General features: G+C 35.2%; 2 protein-coding genes across 4 annotated transcripts in view; both read left to right on the forward strand.

Moving 5' to 3' along the window:
* The window catches only part of LOC143244913 (E3 ubiquitin-protein ligase MARCHF8-like), a 55,206-nt gene extending 51,658 nt beyond the window's left edge, over nucleotides 1-3,548 (forward strand). For both annotated transcript variants that reach the window (XM_076490458.1, XM_076490459.1), the window contains one exon: nucleotides 3,186-3,548. In XM_076490458.1, the coding sequence (XP_076346573.1) occupies nucleotides 3,186-3,335 (150 nt within the window). In that variant the 3' untranslated portion in view covers nucleotides 3,336-3,548. The remainder of the gene's footprint in view (nucleotides 1-3,185) is intronic.
* Nucleotides 3,549-15,940: 12,392 nt separating this feature from the next.
* LOC143244914 (coiled-coil domain-containing protein 6-like) overlaps nucleotides 15,941-25,147 on the forward strand; it is a 30,416-nt gene continuing 21,209 nt past the window's right edge. Inside the window, exons 1-2 of one of the 2 annotated variants that reach the window (XM_076490460.1) lie at nucleotides 15,941-16,179; nucleotides 18,944-19,093. In XM_076490460.1, the coding sequence (XP_076346575.1) occupies nucleotides 15,967-16,179; nucleotides 18,944-19,093 (363 nt within the window). In that variant the 5' untranslated portion in view covers nucleotides 15,941-15,966. The remainder of the gene's footprint in view (nucleotides 16,180-18,943; nucleotides 19,094-25,147) is intronic. The other variant, XM_076490461.1, reaches the window with a different exon arrangement.

Raw genomic sequence — 25,147 nt, forward strand, 5'->3', positions numbered from 1 at the left:
CATGAATGAACTGGTTTGTTTTGAATTTCGTGCAAAGCTACACGTGAACTATCTGCGATAGCCGTCCCTAATTTAACAGCGTAAGACTAGAGGGAAGGCAGCTAGTCATCACTATCCACCGCCAACTCTTTGGCTACTCTTTTATCTACGAATAGTGAGATTGACCGTCACATTATAATGCCTCCACGGCTGAAAGGGCGAGCATGTTTTGTGCGTCGGGGATTCGAACCCACGACCCTCAGATTACGAGTCGAGTGCCTAACCACCTGGACACGCCAGGCCCTCTTAAGAAGTAAGTTAATTCATAAATATACTGTACAATTCAAACGTCCTTTAATAGGCAAATAATTCAGAATCAAAGGTATAGAAAAATAAGTGTTGATGGAATGGATTTGTTTGTTTGTTTTGTTGAAATTCACGCAAAACTATACAACAGGCATCCGCACTAGTCGTCCCTCATTTGAAAGTGATAGACTAGAAGGAAAACAGCTTTTAAATACCAACCTCCGCCAACTCTTTAGCTACTCTTATTACACAGAAAAGTGAGATTTTACCGTCACATTTATAAAGCACTTAAAGTTAGGAGTGCAATTTTTTAAGGTAACGGGACACGAACCACGTATACTCAGATCCACCATCATTTACGCTAATCACTGTGCCCCGCTCAGCCATAATAGTATAGCGTAAGGTGTTGTGTATGCTCTCTATAACAAAATAAATGAGGTCATTAAAGGTCAACTTCAAGGTCGTATCTTTAAAAAACAAAGTTTTCAGTATACATCAACCAAAAAATGTCAATTCCAGAGACGTAGAAAACCAATAAAAAATGGGACTGTATAAATAAATAAATAAAAACAACCAAACAAAAACGTTCCATAACAACAACAATTATCGGAAAAAATGTAGATAACGTAAACATTCTAAAATATTAGTCCTCTTAGTGGCACAATGGTAAGTCTGCGGACTTATAACTCTATAAAACGGATTTCGATACACGTGGTGAGCACAACGTAGATAGTCCATTTTGTATCTTTGTGTTTAACTATAAACAAATTTTAAAATCTCACAATTGTGTGGTAATAATTTAATAGTTGCACCTCTTTGTCTGCCAGCTTGACGTCTATGTGCGAATAAAACAAGTACACAACGGCTGATAAACAAGTTTTCTGTTATTTTGTGTGACTGAGTGATATTTAACTGGGAATTATCGGGCATAGTATATATACTATGTCATTGTTTAGATGATTTGAAAGCAGCTGTATCACAATGCTTTTATCTATCTTATCCAGGGACTTTTATTTTAATAAATGTTGACCTTTTTGACACTTCACACTTATAACGGCCTACTTTTGAAGAATTCTGACGTTGCACCTTGTGGCCTGGCATAGCCAAGCGCGTAAGGCGTGCGACTCGTAATCCGAGGGTCGCGGGTTCGCGCCCGCATCGCGCTAAACATGCTCGCCCTCTCAACCGTGGGGGCGTATAATGTGACGGTCAATCCCACTATTCGTTGGTAAAAGAGTAGCCCAAGAGTTGGCGGTGGGTGGTGATGACTAGCTGCCTTCCCTCTAGTCTTACACTACTAAATTAGGGACAGCTAGCGCAGATAGCCATCGAGTAGCTTTGCACGAAATTCCAAAACAAACAAACTTTGCACCTCAAACCTAGGTTTGTGTGACAACTTTTTCAATGGTTGGGTTTGAATTACCTGTGTTACACATTTATACGTACGAAAGGATGCACTTATGCTTCAGTTGTTTTTCTCTTTAAAATTGAAATTTTGAATGTATTGTTCACATTTTAAAACAATAACGAAAGATATGACTTCAAATCGTCAATGATATTGCCAAAGGTTAAACTCGCATACCTCATTTCATTCTTGTATTTCCATAAACCTCTCTGTTTGTGTATTATTTTCCTTTTAATGAATATTTGAATCACCTTCTAATGTGTATAATATGACCACGTAATTCATAGATAATTATTCCTTTTTACAAAATGTGTTCTTAAATATCTAGACTTGACCAATCGAATTTTTAATTTGAATATTAGATAAATCCGTTATAAATATGAAATCTCTGTAGCTTAAAAAATCAGATTTATGTCAGATTAAAAGTATAAAATATCTGATAAACAAACTGAAATTTAGTCTCACTTTTAGTTTTTAGGATTACATCTTCTGGAAGATTTTTGGCATTTTTCCGTGCATTTTATTGTTGTTTTTTTTCGCTGTTTATAACCGATGTTTGTTTTTTGTTTCGTGGAATGTAAGTCAAAGCTACACAAGGGCTGCTTGAGCTAGCCCTAATTTTGAGCTCTTCTCTCAGCAGCTCAGCGATATGACTGGAGACTTTCCACTCCAAAAACTGAGTTTTTTGGGTTTTGATACTCGTGGTGTAGCTTTGCACTTAAAACAAACTGTAATTTTAAAATGATAGACTAGGCATAAAGCACTTGGTCAATTCTGTCTATTGCCAACTCTGGCGCTACTTTACCAATGAAAAGATGGATTGACCTTAAAATTATTACGCCCCCACGGCTGAAAAGCTAGAAATGTTGGTGAATAGTTTCGATTTCTCGACCCACAGGCCTATAATTGGTGAATATACATTTTGTTGTAAATTGGGTGAGTTTGGCTTTTGGGGTATTTTTCATTGAAATTGGGTTATATTTAAACTTTTCTTTTGTGGCTTAATTAATGTCTTATCCTCTAATTATTATTTTTCTTTGTCTTTTATTTTATCTCTTTGTCTCTCTCCCTCTGTATCTACATATATAATTATTCTCCCTGTATATCACTTATATCGGTTAATCATACATTTCATAAAATCCTTTTTTTCAAAATTCTACATTATTTGTATTTTACTTATTCTTTCTCTCTTTTGGGGAGGGCGGGGTAAAGGGTAATTGCTATGGAAATCTTAATGGGTAAAATGGAATAAATTTCTTGTTTCTATCTGCCTCAAATACAATACTTTAGTATTAAAAAAAGGGAGAGGTAAATTAACGTTTTATTGGTTAAGGTTTCGGCCGCGCAGTGGCATTTTACGCATCGGTGATGTGCAAAATCTTAAATGAAGAACAGCAAAAAAAAATTTCCTGAGTTAGAATTATATTCACTCCATAAGCCTCGCCGCTGTTTAAATGCGCTGAAATTTTATTATTATTATTTTTTTTTTTTACAGGTGAATCTAACAGTAAATGAATATTACATAATACTGGCTTTCCAACGCAACTGTGTGGAGGAATGTGAGGAGTCATGCGTTGTTGCTAGGGGAACTGAAAAATCAACATGCATTTCTTGCTGTAATAACAACCCTTCCTGTGGATTATAACGGACCGTAATTGATACACGTTCTCAGACGAGTTTATTATATGGCATTTGTCAATTGGATATTGACATCTGCATTCCCTTGTTTTTAATGTATCTTAAAGTTTGTCGGTCTTGAAAACGAAAGTATTAATGAATTAAACTTCATTTACTATTACAACAGCAGTGTATATTTTAATATGAAGAGAAATAAAGTTATACATGACTCGTTTACGTATGTGAGTGTTCACATGAGTGTTTCATTGTATAAATACATATACTGAATCACTATTCTAAAGATGGCTTACGTTTGTGAATGTTCACATGAGTGTTTCATTGTATAAATACATATATTGAATCACTATTCTAAAGATTCTTTTGTATGTAGTACTAAAAAACTGCGTGTTCTTGTTTTGTACTGATGCTTCAGTTGTCAAAATATTTAACTTATAAAAAAAATTACAACGTGTACCGGAGGCTATAAAAGAGAAATTTCTCACTCACTCACTTCTAAATATACAGAGTCTCTGAAAGTGAATATAAACTAAAAATAAAATTGAATTGAATTGAAATGAATAAATAACTTTATTGTTATTTGAGATATAAATACAAGTAGTAGGCTTATATGTTTGAGGTTTATTGTATTAACTTTGATTTTTTTTCTTGTTTCTGTGACTGGAAATTCGTATCTATACGTGCTACAAGAGTTCTTTATTCCACAGCTCTGAGAAACTTCTGGCTTGTTACAAAGAGTTATCTTCCAACAGAATGGAGCACCACCCTAGTTTGCTTGAATTGTTGAAGTGGTTTTTAAACCAAACTTTTGCAGAACATTTGATTGGCAAGAGAGGACCTATCAAATGGCCCGCTTGTTCGCTTGACTTAACCCATTTAGATTTTCATTACTAGGGGCTTTTAGAAAATAAAAGTTTATCATAATAAACTAAAAAGATTTTGAAGAACTTAAACATCGGATTCGTCATATCTTATCCATTCCCACTGCTGTGTTGGAAAATGTTTTCTCAAGACTTACATACAGAATTAGATTAATTATATTGAATTATGAAAAACACTTGTAAGTCCATTAACTATTAAAACTAAAATTTACAAACTTACTACTCATCTCTATGTCCAATTCTTGCTGTTATCTCAATGGTATATTCATTTTTGAACACTGTACAAAATGTATTTAGTTTTATTACCTCGTCAAATTCATGATAAGATCTTCAGGTATGAAAATAAAAACATGTTACAACAGTTACAAAATGATACGTAGATTAATATATTACTGATACAAATATCTTTCTTTTACAAACGGAATGCTACAAACCACGATAAATAATATTACTGTGTGATTTTCCTTGTACAAGTAGTATGAATGTTTGTCTGTGATTTCATATAAACGACGTGTTATTTCAAACTAAAGCATACTATCACAATGATTATTTAGAATACATTTACGTTGACAAAAATAATAAAACAGGAATTGTGGTATTTTTAACAAGCAGAACTGACAGAACCATCAAAGTGTTTTAATTGTTATTGAACATAGTCTCGTACTAAATCACAAAAATAATGTAAAAAAAATTATTTCAGAGCATAATTACTTATATATTTAATTGATAAAATGACAAGTACGACAATTGAATGAATTACGTGTGTGTATGTTTCTAAAAACACGGAATTTGTGTTCTACATCCACGAACATAAGGCATTGAATAAATGCTTACAGAGTTAACGAACTGTATCAACTTGATTCGAAGAGAAAACACATCTACACATCGGTGCATATACTAGTTACTTCGTACTACTTACTGCTATAATGGTTCTTTAACAATAAGCTTGATGGTGCATAACGCTAATATTCATATTTTGATCGCTGCGTGGACACAACGCAGATAGTCCATTCTATAATTAACGAGCTAAATCAACAACATTTTGAATACACGCAATTTACTATGATATTTAGCATCCATTATCATTTACTCTTAGCTCCCACCTTCTCTCCCCAATTTCACGAAGCATATCAGTGTGGCATCATGGAGGACAATTTAAAAAGCCTTCAATTTAATGACTCTGTTGCGTAAAATAAAACCTTGCACTGGTTTACACACACATAATTAAGTTGTTTCTGTATAAATGAATGTAAGTTATATAAATGTTTTATTCCATTCTTCTCTAGCTATTACTAACTATATAACTATTCCCAATGGCTGAGCGGTAAATCTTAATATTTCTAACTCAAAAAACTGGGTTTTGATACTCGTGGTGGGTACAATATAAACATACCATGGACATGCCCCCATGTCCCCCTAGATTGAGTTGCCTCTGATAGCACGGGAGCTGCTTTTTGCAACTCCTTATAATTTCAATATCTCATTATAAAATAGGCAAGTCTGGACAAGCACCTCCACTTTGCAACTCATTTCTTCACTACTGCACAAGTATGGATCTTATGAGGTTCATCACAAAGTATCTTTCCATATATACAACTTAAAAGACTGCCAGGAATTAAGAACACTTCCAGCATTTCATATAATATATTATAGTCCGTATTTTATAACATCATTATCAACTCCAATATGTTCAGCATTGGATGCACACTTTGAAATGAACAACTTACAATTATTAAAAGTCTTCGAATAGGCGTCTGTTCAGCGGTGAGTTTACAATTCCTGCGATGAACAAAGGGTAGATAACTCATTGGTTTCGCACTTAAAAAAGTAAACTCTGGAGAAAAAGAAAGAAATTTTACAAACGCAATAGATCACCCAATCTCGTTATTAATAATATATATTAGACCTGTTCTGTTCAATAATCAGTTATTTTCTTGCATAAATTAATTATAAAGAGGACTCGAAAAGGCAGCCCGCAAGTGACGTTAAATTATATTTATATGCATACAATTTATGTTTATGCATGGTTAATATATAACGTTGAATATGTAGATCGTGGTAAACTTTCTTCTGACTACATGTATATAATTACGATAATAGTTGTTTCACGAAATTGAAACTTTAAGAGATGATAGGCAACAATAGGAACAATAATTAATTTACATAACAAAGGAGGCCCTTGTGATGATAACATGGCTGGTACGACAGCGATTTGTCATTAGCGAGAATCGTATGGCAAGTAATTGATCCTGATATATTACCTTCCGACTAGCGCCACGCTTTTGAAAATGAATTCTATATGTATTAAACAGGAGAAAGGTTGTACTGTTTTAAATGATGATTATATATTATCATTATTGTACAGCCAGGTGCACAAAAACATCATTTTAAAGAAAAGCGATGGAAAATTTATCCCTTGATGAGTAATTAAAACAAATATAACCTCAGTATTTCTTCAATGCTTTCTGTTGACAATACGACGTAAATATAAAATTAAATAGTTTTTTGTGTTTGTTTTAAATACTTCGGTAAAGCTGCATGAGAAATATCTGTGATAGTCGTGCATAATTTTGAAATAACACACTAAAGGCATGGCAGTTAGTAAACAGCACTCACCATCAACTTTTTGGATACTCTAAAGTTTAATAAAATAGTGAAATTTTAACAGTCACACTTAAAACTCACCACAACCTTAAACTGCGGAGCGCTATTCTTGTAGGAATTCCCAACTTTACCTTCCGGTGGACCCATTTCAACTTCTTTTTTGTATTGGTAAACTACCTCCCGTCAAAAATAGTTTTTATCATGTGTAACTGGTGTATCATATGCGTATTCCACTACCTTTACAGCTTGATTTTAGCTGTAAGAAATGAACAATGAAAAACGATTTAGTTGTAAAAAATTGTTTTTTAAAATCTTACGACTTACTTTGATGTGAAGGATGATACTTCTTCTAAAACACTTTTGAACGCGATGCAACAAGGATACCCACCTGTGTTATTAGACTTATCATTACGTTTGCAATTTGTTATTACGTTAGATTTAAACCTCTGTTCCATAATTTTATGAGTAACTTTAGAAAATATCAAAAAAGTCTTGAAATAAATTATAAATAATTTTTACTGACACCAGTAATAATGATGCAATTATTGTAATAACTATTAATAGTGACACTAACGTACACACTGTAGTGATGAGTTAATCCAAATAGAAATCAACTGTCTTGGTTTTCTGAGATCGGCAGACAACGGCGCCAGGCGCACAACGAATCTAGATAAATCAGTTTAAATTAATTACAGTTATTAATTTGAGATTTAGATATATATTACTATACTAATTTAATAATGTCTTAGCATTTTATTTTATTCATTACTCTTAGTGAATTATAATTTCATAAATTCGATATATTATCACGTATTCCCAGGAGTTCTCGCATCAAAGTTTAGAAACCTCTGGGGGCCTGGCATGGCCTAGCGCGTAAGGCGTGCGACTCGTAATCCAAGGGTCGCGGATTCGCGCCCGCGTCGCGCTAAACATGCTCGCCCTCCCAGCCGTGGGGGTGTATAATGTGACGGTCAATCCCACTATTCGTTGGTAAAAGGGTAGCCCAAGAGTTGGCGGTGGGTGGTGATGACTAGCTGCCTTCCCTCTAGTCTTACACTACTAAATTAGGGACGGCTAGCACAGATAGCCCTCGAGTAGCTTTGTGCGAAATTCCAAAACAAACAAACAAAAACAAAGAAACCTCTGTTATAAACATTAATAATTCGCTTACGACTCCTGGTTTTCAAGAAGTAAATATCAGAATAGTCACCCCATTAATTATTTCACAACTGTTATTTTTAATATACAACTTCATAGCACTATCTCGTATTTCATAGTTCTATTTTCTCCGCACAACATAACACGGTTTTGAAAAAAGTATTTATCGCTAAACATTTTAGTTTATTCACGGTTATAATAAAGATATTATCTGAATTGTGGAATATTATAACTTTTTTATATATAATTTCAGAACAGTAAAGCTCAAGATTCAAAAGTATATATTTTGTACAACTGCAGATTTGCTGTGATAAATCACTAAATATTTATTTAAAGAAAAAGGGAGGTGAAGAGCTTATAAGGACTTTGTTCTTTGGTATTTTTTAGCTGAAGCGACACCTAGGTTTAATATCCGGGTTAAAGATCCCTAAGATTTATGCATAGTCATCCCTCAATTAGAATTGATTTCAAAAAGAGGAAAACCAATCAACAGCATCCAGAATCTATTATATAAATAGTCGCTGTAACGCCGTCTATAATTTAGCGTATGTGGATGTTCAGTACCAAATAGCGACATATAAAATATATCTGAACTTTTCTATTCGTAGGCCGGACCATTTTTGACTCTCAGTAATAACTTAAAGTATTCACGTGACTTTTCTGTATATAAACACAATAATACGTAAAGTATACTGCAGCATTTGACGTTAAAACGAAAAAATGTACTATCAATGGTGAAAAATAAATATAATTATTTAATTACTGCGTTTGAGAAGATTTTTTATTTCATTGTCAAATACACCGTCTTCAAATTCTTTACTGTGCTCCCACATTTATTCCGAGTTTCAATTTTTAAATAATGTGTCTTTAGTCATCCCAAGTTTTTTTCTAAATGAAAAAAAAGCTCCCTGTAAGGTCTAAAAACTTCTAATAAGCGATATAGAGCCATGTGTGACACTTTTTGATAATGTGTTCCAGCAGAATTAGTCGAATTCACACACACACACAAAACACTAAAACTTTATGTAGATTGATAAAATTATTAGCTCACAACCAGGGGCGTAGATTTTTTACACCCGATGGGGGGGATGTTTTTGCAACCACTTATGTGGACTGTTCAATTTGCAAATTGGTAATCTCTGATTACGTGAACCTGAAAGCTGTAAACATACAGTCACAGAGTAATTTTGTTGCCACGATACCTCAAGGTTTCCATGTAGGTTTGTATAAGTGAAGAGTTGTGAACAGTTTTCAAAATGTTAATAGAATAAAGACAAATGTGTCACAAATTAACTGCCACATGAATTTATTCCTGCACACTGCACAGTATAAAAGATGGCCATTATACTTGACAAGGTTACTAATAACTTTCAAAATATGAATTACGTTTTCAAATATTAATAAAATTAGTAATTACCCTTGATAAGTTTATATCTACAAAAACTGTTTATGTTGTTTGATAAAAATAATTAAAATGTCTTTGCAAACTCTTGATAATTACACATCAATACAATGTAGCACATAATTATCCATACTTTTCATTGAAGTAAAATTCATTTAGTCCTCTAGTCTACATGTTCCCACACGTAGACCTCCTTTGTAATGATCTGTTTATGAATTCTTTCATAAGCTCTTCTATATTTATCTTGTCGACCTCATCTTTGTGAGTGTGACAAACTGCCACATGGTTGAGGCGGCACTGAGACATAGTTGACCTTAACCACGTCTTCAACCGTCTTATTACAGAAAAGCTGCGTTCACATTCGCAGCTGGATACTGGACATACAAGCAAAATTTTCATGAGAAGAAACACTTCACTAAACATCTGCTGGCTTGTTTCATGCATTTTACAGTAAGCATCCTTCGCATCTTTCAGAGATACTGCTTTTGTTGTTCCTTTGAACATGGGCAACTGAAACTCGAGGCGTTGTGCAGAGATTTCTAGATAGAAATATATAACCGAGTTGTCAATCTTGTGGTCAGATGTTCTATAACTGTGTCCACAAATTCAAAATATTGGCTTCTGTAGTAATCTATAGCTGTTGCAGAATGGTGTGCTGAACCATTACCTGTGATCATTCTGGGGCTCTGCGAATGCGTGGTAGTTCAATTGGCACCAGATCTAGGAAAGTTACCTTTTTCTCAACTTCATCAAATATGTTGTTGTAATTTTCCTCTGTTCGCAATACCCGCAATTGCTCAACTGTTATTGCAGATACTTCAATCATGCCAGATACTGTCGCTGATTTTGCTAAGACTGCACGGTTTAGTTCCTCTAATGCAGCTAATGGATGCTGAGCCATCAACAATCCTAAAACTGTCTTTCCTTTGTCAAATCTGTCCAGCAGACCTCGTACTTTCACCGCTACATCTGATTTTTCATTTGCTAATTCAGACAAAGAATCAACAATGTCACTGTAGTGATCATTAACACATATAATTGCAGATAGGCGGCACAACCAGCGTGTTGGACACAGTGGGCAGATGTATTTAACTGGACCATTGTGGCTGTCTGACGATAGAATATTTTCAAAGATTGTCTTGTATTTGCCTGACCTCTGAAGCAAGACACTAAGTTCATGTATCCAATGGATAGAATCTCGAACACATTCACAAGTTTCAACTGCATGTTACATTATTAAATTAGCCTTGTGTGCTCCGGAGTGAAAAAACAAAGCTGACGGTTGCTTCTCTTTTATTTTTGCCTGGCATCCACTGTACGCACCATTCATGTTAGCGGCTCCATCATAAGTTTGTGCTCTTAATCCTGACAGTAGTAAATTGAGTCTAGTCAGCACATCAAGTATAGTCGAGGATATTGTTTCACCAGTTGTATTGGAAACACTGTACAAACCAAGAATTGTCTCATAGACGTCAAGGTTCTCACTACGTAGCGTACACATATTGCTTCCTGTTCGGCACCTTTAACATCTTGAGTGTCATCAACCATTAATGCAAAGATTTTACTTTGCTGCACTTCGTGTGCTATGTTCCTCAGTATTTGATGGCTGAACATCTGCATTATTTCATTCTGAGCCTGGGGTGATGTAAATGTGGTTTTCTTTGACAAGTAGGCCGTCAACTTAGGATCTTTCTCTTCCAGGAGCTTCATTAACTGCAGGAAGTTCCCCTCCGTATCAGTATGTCTACGTAATGCTAAACCTTGACGCAGTAAGAAACGTAAACTTCTGAATATTTTGGCTAGACTTCTTTTGCATTCTTCCCGCTGCTTTTTTTTCCATCAAGTAGCTGGACAGTCACATCAAGTGAACCTTCTGGAGATATAGCGAATCTGTGCTGAGAGGAGGATTGGTGTTCGTTGAATTTCTGTTTTGCCTGTTTCCAGTTGCAAAAACCGATGGATATGAAGGTATACACCACTGGCCTCTCCAATTTCCCTGTAAAAAGGCCTCTATTTTCCGCCTTGGCACAATGAAAGCATATGACTTTTTGAGTCTAATTATTGAAGTGCAGTCATGGGAACTCATCAAACCACTTGCCCTGGAAGTTGATATTTTGAGATTTTTGCTTTCTGTTGTGGTATTAGTTGTGCGTCTGGATGATATGGCTTTTCACATTGTATCTGTGGAGTGTCAGATTTTTCATTACTGCACAAACTTGTTTCACAACTATCTGGTGGTTCATGATGTGCAATAGTTGCACAAGCATTTTCAGACTCGTTCTTTGATGAACATGGTATTTCCTCTGTATGGCAAGTTTCTATTCCTTTGCTTGAGGTTGTTGGATTATCTGCATCTGCACTGTCACTTGTAGTACTAGTAACTGGTTTGCAAAACTGTCTAATATCGGAAAGTTTCAGACGCTTGCTTGTCATAATTGGAATCTGTTTCCCAGATGACTCAACAGGCTAAAATACAGTCTTTATTGGAAACCTCTAACGTACAACGAACGAAGATAGAACAGAATGGAAGTAGGACTGAACTGTACAATGTATTTAAGTCGAACGCGCGAACCTCACGGTGACTACCGAGCCGACTGACCGCCTGGGCATCGCTGGAACAATAATGTGTGCTTGTTACAACACAAGTAATTGCAAGTTTTTCGAAAAATACTTAAAAAATCACAAATATATTGTATTCCTGTTAAGGCTAATCAAAAGGCAAACATGTTGTGATATAATGTCTATAAGCATGTCTATTAAATAAAAACACCTAAACAAAAACTAGCAATACAATTCAAGTAGAGGCTTCAGGCCGTTGAAATTGCTCCTTTTGTGTTCTAATTATACAAGAAAATACAATATTTTTACTATCTATAATAAGAGAATATATTGTTCTTTTACCATAAAGCACCAGCACTTTATTAGAGAGCGATGATAATCTGAAATTTCATGGATTAACGAGGGCCACAAACACAGGTCTAATGAGCCCTGTTGTAAAATCGAGGCTCAGACTAAAGGGAGCGGAGGGGGTGAAGTAGGGCGCGTCTGGATCCGAGCGGCCCAAACCTGTCGTTAACTGTACACTAAACGTACACTATGGTCAGCGGCTTCGGCAGCTAAGGAGAGTTAGGCGTTCGACAATAAAACCAGCGAGACATGCATACGAACAAATGGCGTAGGAAAACCGCACAATATACACATAAGGTTGATGCAGTTACAAGCTACAAATGGCCTGCCAGATCTAGATCACAGGAGTTTACGCTTGGGAGTAATATTTTCGAATTTCATGCTCTGTTCAATCTGTTGTGATGAAAATTTTACTTATTCTTACACTACGTACAAGACGTAGGTAGATTCTGTGATAGTGCTTGCAAGCCTTGCATGTATACTTAAGCTTACTGACTGATACTTACGAACTATCGCTTAAATCGAAAAGCTTAGAAGCACGCCTATATTAAAGATGTACATTTCGGCCACTGAAAAAGCCTACATCTAGGCCTAATTATGTAATTCGATTGGTAAGAACACGAGAATCACAAGAACAAACACACAATTTGTAGGTCTGTGATGCAATAAAACAATTCAACAAACCATACTGTAGGGGATGGTGATTGTATGCACCATGAAGGAGGGATATATCCCCCTCCATCCCCCCCAGGATCTACGCCCCTGCTCCTCAAAACTCAGCTTAGAAACAAACAAACAAATAAAACTAGTACAATAATAGTAAATTTTTAAACTTTGTACTCGGAATTAAAGATAATATGAACAATAAAGTGAAGTATTCTTTTCATAGTAGATTTGTTGCATGAATACCTCTTTCAAAGAGATTCAAGTATGATAATTAGTAAAAAAATAAAAAATAAAGAAGCAGAAAAATAAACTATTTAATCAGTAAAAGTAGATCTTATTTCTCCAATCTGCTAATTCTGTGATTCAGTCCACTACTGGCTCAACGGTAAGTGTCTGGACTTGTGACACTAAACATTGGGTTTCGATAGGCATTTTTGGCACTACACAAATAGCCCATATTTTCACTTTATGCTTTACAAAAACCGAACTGCAATTCGCTTCTGTCATAATAAAACCCAAGTAAATCCTGTAAAATTTAGATGATATATAAATGTAAGTTTTCAATATTTGTATTTGTAACGGATTTATTTTAAATGTACGTTTGTTTCAGTTTAATGTATGTAACATATATTGTTAAATGTGTATTGTCCAAGTCTTGACAGTTCTCTAAATTTGTAGAAGATTCTCCACAGTAAGATTCAACAATACGTGTTTTACGAAAGCACCAGCTTGTAGTCGAATACGTTCCTCGCTGGTACAGCGGTAAGTCTACGGATTTACAACGCTAAAATCAGGGGTTCGATTCCTCTCGGTGGGTAGAGCGCAGATAGGCCATTGTGTAGCTTTGTGCTTAATTAAAAAACAACAACAACAGAACTTTTCTTAAAGATTATAAATCGATACATCAAGGAACAGTTTTAGAATATTGTTTCGTCACTACTGTCAGTATACTATAAGCCTTGGAAGCTGTAGCTGTGAAAAACGCTTATTACTCGATAAACTATAGATATTTGACTGAGAATATTTACAGATTACGAACTGTTCAAAAAATTAAGTTAGTATTTCTTCGAGAACATTAGATATTGTGGTCGATAAAAAACCTATGTGTGCTTCAAGCTTTCTAGAGAAATATACCTGTGCATCAACATATAATTGATTAGTTCTCCGTGAGCGTTAATAAAATATTATGTATTATTTGTAAGTCTGTAAAATTCTTGTAAATAAACCATGATTTGTGATAACCATTATTATAAACTGTATCGTTGTTTGTTTTTGAATTTCGCGCAAAGCTACACGAGGGCTATCTAATTTTGCAGTGAAAGACTAGGGGGAAGGCAGCTAGTCATCACTACCCACCACCAACTCTTGAGTTACTCTTTTACCAAAGAATAATGGGATTGACCGTCACATTATAATGCCCCACAGCTGAAAGTGCGAGCATGTTTGGTGTAACGATGATTCGAACCCGCGACCCTCAGATTACGAGTCGGGTGCCTTATCCATCTGTCCATGCCGGGCCCCGTGGTTGTCAAGCCATAGCTAGGTGGAAGAATACCGTTTCACAAATTCGTGTTGGTTTTCTCTTACTATATTCTCTCCAGTGACACAGCGATGTCTATGAACTTATACTGTCAGAAACCAGGTTTAGATATATGGGGTGGGCTGAGCAGAGATAGTCTTTTGTTTAGCTTTGCGCTTAATAAGAAATAACAACAAGTTTTGTGATATTATATTTCATTAAATGATTTTGAAAAAAACAACATATTTTATGAGATTCTCCAGAATTTTTATCACCATAAATGTCAGACTAACTGCTCTATAAAGTTCAGGTAACTTTTATCATCCTCTTTAAAAATACGATTAGCATTAGGGACTCTTTAGTCCTAAAACATCCGCCTAATGCCTTCTGGCCTAAAAGTGATAAAGGCTTCCTTTAAAACCTTACGGAAAACGCTGTTTTATCTTGGTCTATTTTTAATTTCTCAATGTTTATTTTTTAATATCAAGGAATTATTTCTATCTACATGGCTCAGAACATTCGCGATATTTCGCATAAAATGATCAGGTTTAAGGATATTGTTAAAATTCTTTCTTGAAAAAAACAAACAGAATAGAACATTTAAAGCAACACCCGAAAAAACATATACGTAGCAGTTATCCTTAGTTTGTTTGTTTGTTTTGGAATTTCGCACAAAGCTACTCGAGGGCTATCTGTGCTAGCCGTCCCTAATTTAGCAGTGTAAGACTAGAGGGAAGGCAGCTAGTCATCACCATCCACCGCCAACTCTTGGGCTACTCTTTTACCAACGAATAGTGGGATTGACCGTAACATTATAATGCCCCCACGGCTGGGAGGGCGAGCATGTTTGGCGCGACTCGGGCGCGAACCCGCGACCCGCAGATTACGAGGCCATTATCCTTAGTAACTCGGTGATATCTAATTACATTGTTAAACGCAATTTCGTTTTTCTTCTCTTTTACTCAGCACAAAACTGCACAATGGACAATCTGTACTTTGCCCATCTTTCTTATCGAAATCCAACGTCAACGTTATTACCGAAAGTGTACTGCTTAATCAACAAGAGAGCACATTATTTTTAACAAAAGCGCAAAATAACTAGTGTGACCATCCAACGTAAAAACACATGTATGTCCCATATATCACTAGATTTGAGTTTTTTTGTCCCGGAATAAACTTTCCACCAATTTTTTTTTTATTTGTATGCCCCTTTGCTATAATTGCTCCCGGATACTCACTATAACATAAGAACTGAAACTCAAAAACCGAGTTTCAATACCCACTGTGTAGCCTTGCGCTTAACAAGAAAAAATACAAATATTATAATTATTAATTAACTTTTAGTACACTATCTTGCCAAATTTTTATTAATAAGAAAATAATAATAAAAGATACATACACATGTTTTTAATGAAAATTTACAATTTCAAAGGTTATTATATAAATACGTATTCATTTTATCCCTTTCGTTTTCACTCACACGCTGTTTAATACATTTTCTAAGATGGCGGACAGCGCAAGTGAAAGCGATAGTAGTTCTGTTGATGGTAGTTTGATGATTCCTCCTTCTCCAATGACCCGAGAACAGTTTCAGAAGCGTAATGAATCTCTTTTGCAAGAAAACAGGGTGTTAAAGATGGAACTAGATACTTATAAACTTCGTGTGAAAAGCTTACAAGAAGATAATCGGGCTCTTCGCCAGGCTAGCGTAAATATTGTAAGTCTCATAGATTCGAAGTCGTATGGTTGTACCTTCGAAGTTTTTGTGAAGTGTACTTTTATATTTTTGTAACATGAGTAATACGATTAACACTTACCCGAAATTTAAGTTCAATAACATTAAACTAGTGGTACATTTTAGTTTCATTTAGTCTTGCTAATGAAATGCAAGTAATGAATCCTTATTCAAGTAATGTTGCAAACAATGATCCACCAAAATTCTAGCTTTTGCTATACTTCAAAATCGCAATTTATTTTATATGGATGGGGAATATAATACCACATTTCCAAATTTTCATTGACCAAGAACTGCACATAAAAGAAATTCTCACCGCCCTTAAAGTTAGAATGAAACTAAATTGAAAAGAATGTGGAGTATGTGTGTGTGTGTGGGGGGTGTGAAAGAAAGACTTATAAAAGTTGTAAGCCTAATTGGACTTTGCTTAAAGTAATTGCAATAAAAAAGTGTGGCATGTGTGACAGACAGTTTCTTCATCTTTATATTCAAGTTGGGCTTTGATGACTAAACATCTGAAAGCAAAAGGAATGAAGAAAGATAAGTTCCATTTTCAGTATAAAGTTGATTTGAAATTATTATACTTATTGCAGATATGCTATTTACTGTGGTAAAACCTACCTGTACATACACTACCCTAGCTTTCTAAAGAATCTTGTGAAGTGTGTTTGCTGACAAAATGAAATAGAACAAAAGGTGTTAATACTCATTAATCTTATAGGCCTATCAACCAGTTTATTAATAATTTTGCAGTTTGTAGTGTTGTGAGTCATAAAACATGCACATTCCTTGAATTGTCTTTTCTTGCTTATGAAGTTCATGTGTCATGCTGTGTTGTACAGGCTATAACACAGCATGATATATGATCTTCAAAATCAAGAAAAACTATTTGTTACTCTTAATTATGCTTTTATTTATTATTACAACAGAACTCTTCTGGACACCCTGCACAAATACATCTAGTAATGTAGTATACATAAATAAAGGGTTTATATTTTCATTGTTGTGATATGTATTAAAACTGGAAACAAGGTTAAGTATTGAACTCCCAATCATAGTAACAAATTGTCATTTGCTATCAGTAGTATGTGTGATAATTTATAGATATTAAATCATAATTTAAAGAGATTGGAGTGATTAAAAGAAATGGTTGGTAAGCCTTATGGCTGTGCATGAACATAGTAGTTTCAAGCATACCTTTAAGGTATTTTGTGCTTTATTATTTTATTTGGGCACTTTTTAAGTGAAATAAAAATATTTGCCCAGACCAGTTATCAGTCAAACATTTTTATCTTTTATGCAGAATTCATCTATGAACATTTGTTGTGATATTATGAGTAGACCCATAGTTGTGGTGATGTTGAAGTATGCTGTGATTCAGTTTGTGCATATTACCTACTCTGCTCAGTAAATTTAAAATGTGGAAAAAAAGATCATTGTAAGAGAAATAAAATTTGATTGAAAGAATAAGATTTTGTTCATGGTGCTCTAAACATGTTACAAAAAGCCTGAACAACTTTTTTTCATAAGCATATTAATTTCAACAATGTGGTTTTTATATCTTTTGTAGGAGTTGCAATGTATGATAAAGTATTTCAGAGTTTTACTTGTTCTGAAAGGATGTTTGATATGAGGTAGCATATTTTCAACAGTAATGTTGTGACCCTTGTCAATTTAGCTTAAATGAAAAATTTTACAGTAGTATGAAAAAGACACTGGAAACAATTATATCGTATATGAGGTATTTCCTTTTTTAATGCTGTTGGGTTGCATACAGTGTATATCACAGTGTTAAAATGCTTTGAGCTCTAGTTTTAATATTAATGATAATATGTAAAATCAGTATATAAAAGGGTTGCATTAGTGATTTGCTCATTGTGCATGTCTTATTATCAGTAAGCATTTCATGTCTGCTGACTTCTTCAAACTTTGATTAAATATTTTGAAGAAAACTAATACTTTGGAAATCTATTTATTTGTTGTGAAAACACTTAATGACAAATCATTTATATATTGTACTTTTAAAACTTTTAATTGTACATCATTTAGCATTCTTAAAGAAATGTTTCCAGACCATGTATATTTACAGACTTAACATAATTACATTTAATTTAGACTTTTATTTTCAAATCATTATATATTTTAGTTGCTGTAGGTTGTGTGACTAGAACATGTTATTAAATAAAATACGTATTCAAGACAGATGGGCCTGTTTACACCAGAGGCAGATGTATAACTATTGCATGAATAATAACACAACATGTAAAAGGGATGTGCATCAGAAGTCTACTTTACTAAAATAAACCTTTTCTCTCTTTTCTAGTGAGGGTTAAAAAGGAATCTACATGCTATGGTCATGTAGAATGTTATAAAAATTAGTTTATGTTACTAAAACGTGATAAATATTTTATTGTTAATATTTTTTATCTGTAAATATAGGCATGCATTGACATCTATATATACGTTTTATTAAATTAATGGTTAATTATATAAAGAAGTGTTTTAGGAAGAGGTTAAATTGCATGTTGACAAAACTGAATTTTTTGTTATGTAATTTTTACTTATTAAGTATCATATTGAAATGAAATGTAAAATAAAATTATTTACTTTGAAAATCAATACAAATTCTGTCTCATTTTTGTTCAGCTTTTTACGTTAAAAGTGGCATTTTGTTTAGTTTTGGAATATTGTAATATTTATAGATTAAGCAGTCATAAAAGACTAAGGCTTTATCTGTATGATGTAGCAAGCAAAAGCTGAGCAAGAAGAGGAGTATATTAGTAATACTCTGTTGAAAAAAATTCAAGCCTTGAAGAAAGAAAAAGAAACTTTAGCACTGAATTATGAACAGGAAGAAGAATGCTTAACCAATGACCTTTCACGCAAATTGAATCAGGTAAGGATAAATTTATACACGAAGTACATTACGTTGTGTTTTTAACATGTAAAAAGTTTGTTAAAAATAAATGTAAGTGGTCATGAATTATTTTTCAAATCTTGCTGTATATTTATGGAAATTAATTTTAATTCTTATGTGATTTATGCAAGTCATAAATTATAACAGATTTATAAAGTGTGTTAGTTGTGTTACTAGTGGTAAAATTTGAGTGTAATTGTTTGAAATTTTAACATTCTTGAATATTCTTATCAAAAGGCATAACCAAAACTAACAATGTAATGCTAATTGAAAAGATATGTAAAAGTTTCCCTCGTGAAAAAAATGCTGCAATCAGCAATTTTTTGTCTAGCTTTGACTGTTGCTTAAAAATGTGAGTTTTATATTTGAAATTAGTAAACAGCATATGTCAGTCATTTGTGAAAATGTTAATGGTAAAAGAATCTGTTACCCTATATTAAGTAATGCTCTGTGTTTGTGAACTTGTTTGTTTGGCCCTTATTTTTCCCAAAGTTTTGGAGTTAGCAGAACCATGTTGCATACTATTGATAATTTAAACATGCTACATAGATTTTCACTTGATTATTTGTTATGATTTCTTGCATCATATGTATGGAAAAAATAAAAGAGAACCATATAAATTCCTTTTAAAGCAAGTTTTTGAACTTTTAACATTGCCCCCAAAACAAGAATTAACTGTCTTAAAATAAAAATGCTTAAAATTAGATTTTTGAAACAGTACTTCCCTCCCCTTGCAAGATTATCTATTGTTCATTGCTGCCCTCTGTATGCAAACTATTTCATTATGCATGCCACAAGTCAAGCAAGTCATCATGTATTACCTATCCATCAATGGGAGAATTGTATACTTGCATGACGTAAATAACTCCCTCAGTGCGACTGTAGTGAACTATCACTTTTCATTTGATCCATGAACTCAGACATCTTTTGTTTTTTCTTTATCTTGTTTAGTGTTTGAGATTTTATTTTTCTCAAAATGGTTTAATTTAGTTTACTCTTTTTTTTAAATTGTGTTTGCTTTTTTATTTACATAAAACGTTTTTATCGACTACACTAACATGAATTCTGAAATTAATATCACCACTTCAGGTACTATGCAACCTGACAGTCACTATACCACTATCTTCAGGTGCTGGTGAGTTGATGATAGATTTGTGTACATTTATTCACATAGAGATCAAATTTTGTATAGGTTGACCTTTGTCTCCAGTTGTTGCCCTTTTTCCTCCTGAACCTGTGGAACCTGGTCAGGTTGATGAGGACTTTGTCTGTTTCCACCTCTTGGTTTTGCTATGCATTCCCATACTCTTTCTAAACATTCTGTTGAAACTTTCACATTTTTTTCTGATTTTATTTTTCACATATATGATGTTTTATCCTTTGTTCCTATATCTTATGACTCATATACTTTGTTACTGCATGAACAAATATCTTCAATTTGTGTGGTGTTTTCCCCTGTTCTATGACATTCAAGTTCCAACTGGCCAATTTGCCTTTCAGTTGGGCAATGGTGTTAGTATTCCCAATACTCCATGGGCTTAGGATCAGTTGGCCCTCACATTTCATAGGGCTGACTGTTCACATCTTGACTAACAGCTGTTGGGTTTCATTTTGCTCACTTATGGAAGGTCCTATTAGTCTTACCCATGCCCAATTTTCCCACTTTTGTTTTATGCTCATGACCCTTTTGCAGTACCTTTCCACAAAGCACTTCCTGTGAAAGGCTTGCCACAGAAATTCTAATGGGGTTTTCTGGGGGGGTATCTCAGTCAAATCCAAATTTGGCACCAATTCCAGGTTCCCATCCTTCTTCTTCCCATTCCTTACTTGTCCCTACTTGTGGTGCTGTGGTTTGCCATTTTTCCCAAAGACAAACAATGTGCTGCCAACAGTTCTGGTGGGAGCTTGCCTTAGAATCTTCATTCATCTGTGATGTCCTTTCATCTCAGATGTTTTGGGTTTTTCAGGATTTGTCAAAGAGAATTGAAATTTTGTTTCTTACCCTACTTCCTTTTTTCTGTGTACCTGTTTTTTTTCCTCCTTGTTATCTCATAGCTTGATAGCATCTGTCACAGGGTGGTACAAGATCTCTCTTCCCAACAGGCTATTGAACCTGGTTGACATCATTTATCAGAGACTGGTGGACTGTATGTAAGTTATCTGTTCTGCCTCAGTTGCTTTGACCACCTTCCATGTTTCTTCTTGGAATCTTATCTCAATCTTCAGCAGACGTTTTCTTCAGATCTGTGAATAGTGTCTGCATATTCTCATCTTTGAACAGTCTTGTCCATCAGTGGGTAGCATACCAATTTTGCATCCTACTCTTTAGGTTGGCTTTGTCTCCATTTTTTTTCTGTCTGGTGGTGCAAGCATTTTCTCTTCATCTTTATGCCCTGCAGCTGTGTTTCCATTTTTACATTGACAATTGGCTACTTCTAGCCCATTTTGAACAGATATTTGCCAGTCGTACTTCTCAGCATTTTCTCAGAGCTGCTCAGGAAGGCTGTTTGATCAAATTGGAAAAGTCTTTCCCATGTTGTACCTTGTACATTTGGGTATCTTTTTCAACACTTGCTTTAGTTTGAGCTCAACCTTCTCCTCTAAGACTTTATTTGCTCCCTCACTTTCTGCATGCAAAGTTCTGTTGCTTTTGGCGATGTGTCTTCTATGACATCACTAATTCCCTTTGGTTGTACACGTATGCATACTCTTAAGTGGATTCTGCACGATCATTGGAATCTTAATCAGGATTTCTAGATGCTCCCATCACACTTTCTCTTTTCCTTGTAAACAACTTCCTTTGGTTGTTTGGCAAGACTTGCTCATCAACAGTTGTCTTGCTTCCTCATCCTTGTATGGACTTAAATCTGTTTATGGGTGCATCCCTTTAGGGCTAAAGTGTGTGGGTTGATCACCATGAGGCTTTGAGTTTTTGGTCTTTAGACAAACAATCTTTATATATAAACATCTTAAGAGCTCTCAGCAGTTCATCAAGCTTTGGATCACGTTCTACCCATTGCCAGACAATGTCTTGTAATGATCCATTCTTACAGTTTCATGATAATGGCTTATATCATTCTACAAGATGGCACCCACTTGAGATTCTCTGTGTTTGTATATTGTATTTCCTATATTAGGCCCATGTACAACATAATAATTTAATTGTCTTGTACAGGCTGCTCTCAACCTTTGTGGTTGATCATCTTCTCTTCCAAGATTTATTTGATAGGGTGACTTTTCATCCTAATTTTCTGGTGGCTTTGCAGTCTTTGGGGTTTTTTCTTGCATTGATGGTTTTGCTACTGTCAGTTACCCCTCTTTTGGTCCTGGGTTCTTCATCATTGGGCCTTGGCAACAGCTACCATCAGTCAAGATTGGACATATAAATTACTATATATTTATTCTCCTCTCTTATTGCTTCATCAAGTAGTTTCCCTTATCCATGCCACTTCATGCTGGGCCTTTCTGATTGCTACCTCAGGTCAACTCAACCATGATTTCCTCATTTATTCCACCTGCAATTATTCCTTCAAGTATCACTTTCCTTATTACCCAACCTTCTCCATCAACTCCAGTCACTGGTTCCACATCTTCATCTTTACACCTGTTTTTTATTTGATTCTTAGCAAGTAAATCTGGATTCTCCCATCAGATAGCTTCTCATTTGGCCCAATCAATCCGTGGAAGGGTATTAGCTAAAGTGGAGGATCTTTTGCACATGAAGCTAGGCTCAAGGATTTTCTACTGCTGTTAGTGTGTGTGAGTTTCTCATGTGGCTTTTTGACCAAGAGTCTTCAATATAATTTATATCAGATTATTGGGCAGCATTATCCCCTAATTTTCTTCTTCACTGTTACCACAAGGTTTTTCTCTCACCCATCTTTACCATGCTGATTCTTTCCTTCCAGATTCCAATCAAGTATCAGTGTTGGATGTTCTCAACAGGTGTTGTGGACATTGTATCTGAAGCTGACGTTTGGGTACAGTGCTTGAGAAACCCTAGTGTTGTTGCAGTGTCCTTGTTTGACATTGTAGAGCATCCCCTCATAGGGTTCAATGGTGGGTGGGGTCAGTGGGCACCAAAATATTCTTTTTCTTATGGATTCCACAAATAAAAACTTAAATAAAATAGTGAAAACACAGTCCATAGGTAAATGATCACATCTTGAAGATTCTGAGCAGCAATCTTCAAGCATCTGTAACACCTGTTGTACCTCATTTTCTTATATACATTTTCTTTCAGACAAACTGTTAAGGTAAATGTCTTCCTTTTTCATTCAGAAGGGACTTACTAGCTCTCCAAAATCAGTGAAGAAGCTTCAATCTGGTGACATATTGGTAAAAACATCCATATCTCAACACAGTGAACTCCTCTTGCATTCAAAGGCAATTGAGAATATACCTATTAAGGTTGCACCTCATGCTACTTTGAACTCATCATGAGGAGTTATTGTTGAGAAGGATTTCAATAACATCCCCGAGTCAGATTTTTGCTGGTTTCACCACCCAAAGAGTTTCTGCAGTGAGGCGTATCTCCAATTGCAAAGATGGAATTATGATACTGACCAATGTCCTTGTTCTGACATTTACATCACCACGTCCACCTGCTACCATCAAGGCAGGTTATCTTAATTGTAGGGTACGGACATACATTCCAAACCCTCTTTATATGTTTCCAATGTCAGTGGTTCAGTCACTCAGACATAATGTCATAGTTCCTTGACGTGTGCTCATTGCAGTGGCAAGGACTATGATGTCTATGAGTGTGAGATGGACCCTCATTGCGTCAATTGCAATGGCTCTCATCCATCGAACTTTCATTCTTGCCCTAAATGGTTGGAAGAAAAAGAGGTGCAGGATTTGAAAATGATTCATAACATTACTTACCCTGAGGCTCAAAAGTTGCTGTTCACCACTTCATCTTGGACATATGCTGCTGCGCTTCATTCCACTACTACAGTGGGAATGTAGACAGATCTCTCTGTGCATCCAAAAGAAACATTCTCAAACCAAATGAAAAGTCTTTTGACCTCCATGGTATGTATGTCCCTTACATACGTTCCAGCAAATCCAAAGATCCACTTCCTTTGGTTCCAGGTACAAGCATTTCCTTGGGCACATTTTCTTCACCCACCCCAAGATGCAAAACAATCATTCATTCATGTCCTCAGTCATTGGAATCTTCTTCCAACAACAAAGACCTGCCCAATTGATCCAGGGCAGGATCCATGGAGGTTGATAGATCTCCCTCGAATAAAGACAATAAAGAAAAAAAGATGTGGTCACAAACAGAAGGGATCTTCACCCAATTTGCCTACACCAAAATAAAAATGGTCACCTCAATACAATGAAACTGTCAAGGTTTACGTTCTGATCTGGATGACATCAAAACACTGATTGCTTCCTACCATCCTGTTGGTCTTTCCTGACAAGAAACGTTTCTGAAACCTGCCAATAAGTCACCTGTTGGCAATTTTCTTTGTACAGAGATGATGAGCTGTGTGATGGACGATTGCATGGAGGGGAGGCACTATTGGTTGATCAGCACGTGCCCACCCTGTCTTTGCCGCTCGACACACCCTTGGAGGCTGTAGCCATTCAAGTTTCCTTGGGTTGTACCATCACTGTTTGTACTCTCTACCTGCTGCCTGAAGAGACCTATGATTAATTAGACCTTGATGCTCTCGTTGAACAGTTGCCGTCTTCCTTTTTAATCTTGGAGCATTTTAATGGACATCATCCCCTCTGGGAAAGTGCTGATATTGATAGGAGAGGTTGCTCCATAGAGTGTATTCTCTCAGATCACAACATTTCTCTTCAATACTGGTTATTCTCCTTATTTTAATGCACCTAGTCAGTCCTTTACTGTTATTGATCCCTTGATTTGCTCCACTTTACTACTTTCCCATTTTTCTTGGAGAGTTGACAATTATCCATGTGAGGCAGTGATCATTTTCCTATAATTTTGAGAGACTGGCCATGGTTGATGCCACCTGACCCGCATGCCTTGGTGGAAGCTGGATCAACCAAACT

This window comes from Tachypleus tridentatus, chromosome 2 (assembly GCF_004210375.1).
Source record: "Tachypleus tridentatus isolate NWPU-2018 chromosome 2, ASM421037v1, whole genome shotgun sequence".
In the NCBI taxonomy this organism is placed as follows: Eukaryota; Metazoa; Arthropoda; class Merostomata; order Xiphosura; family Limulidae; genus Tachypleus; species Tachypleus tridentatus.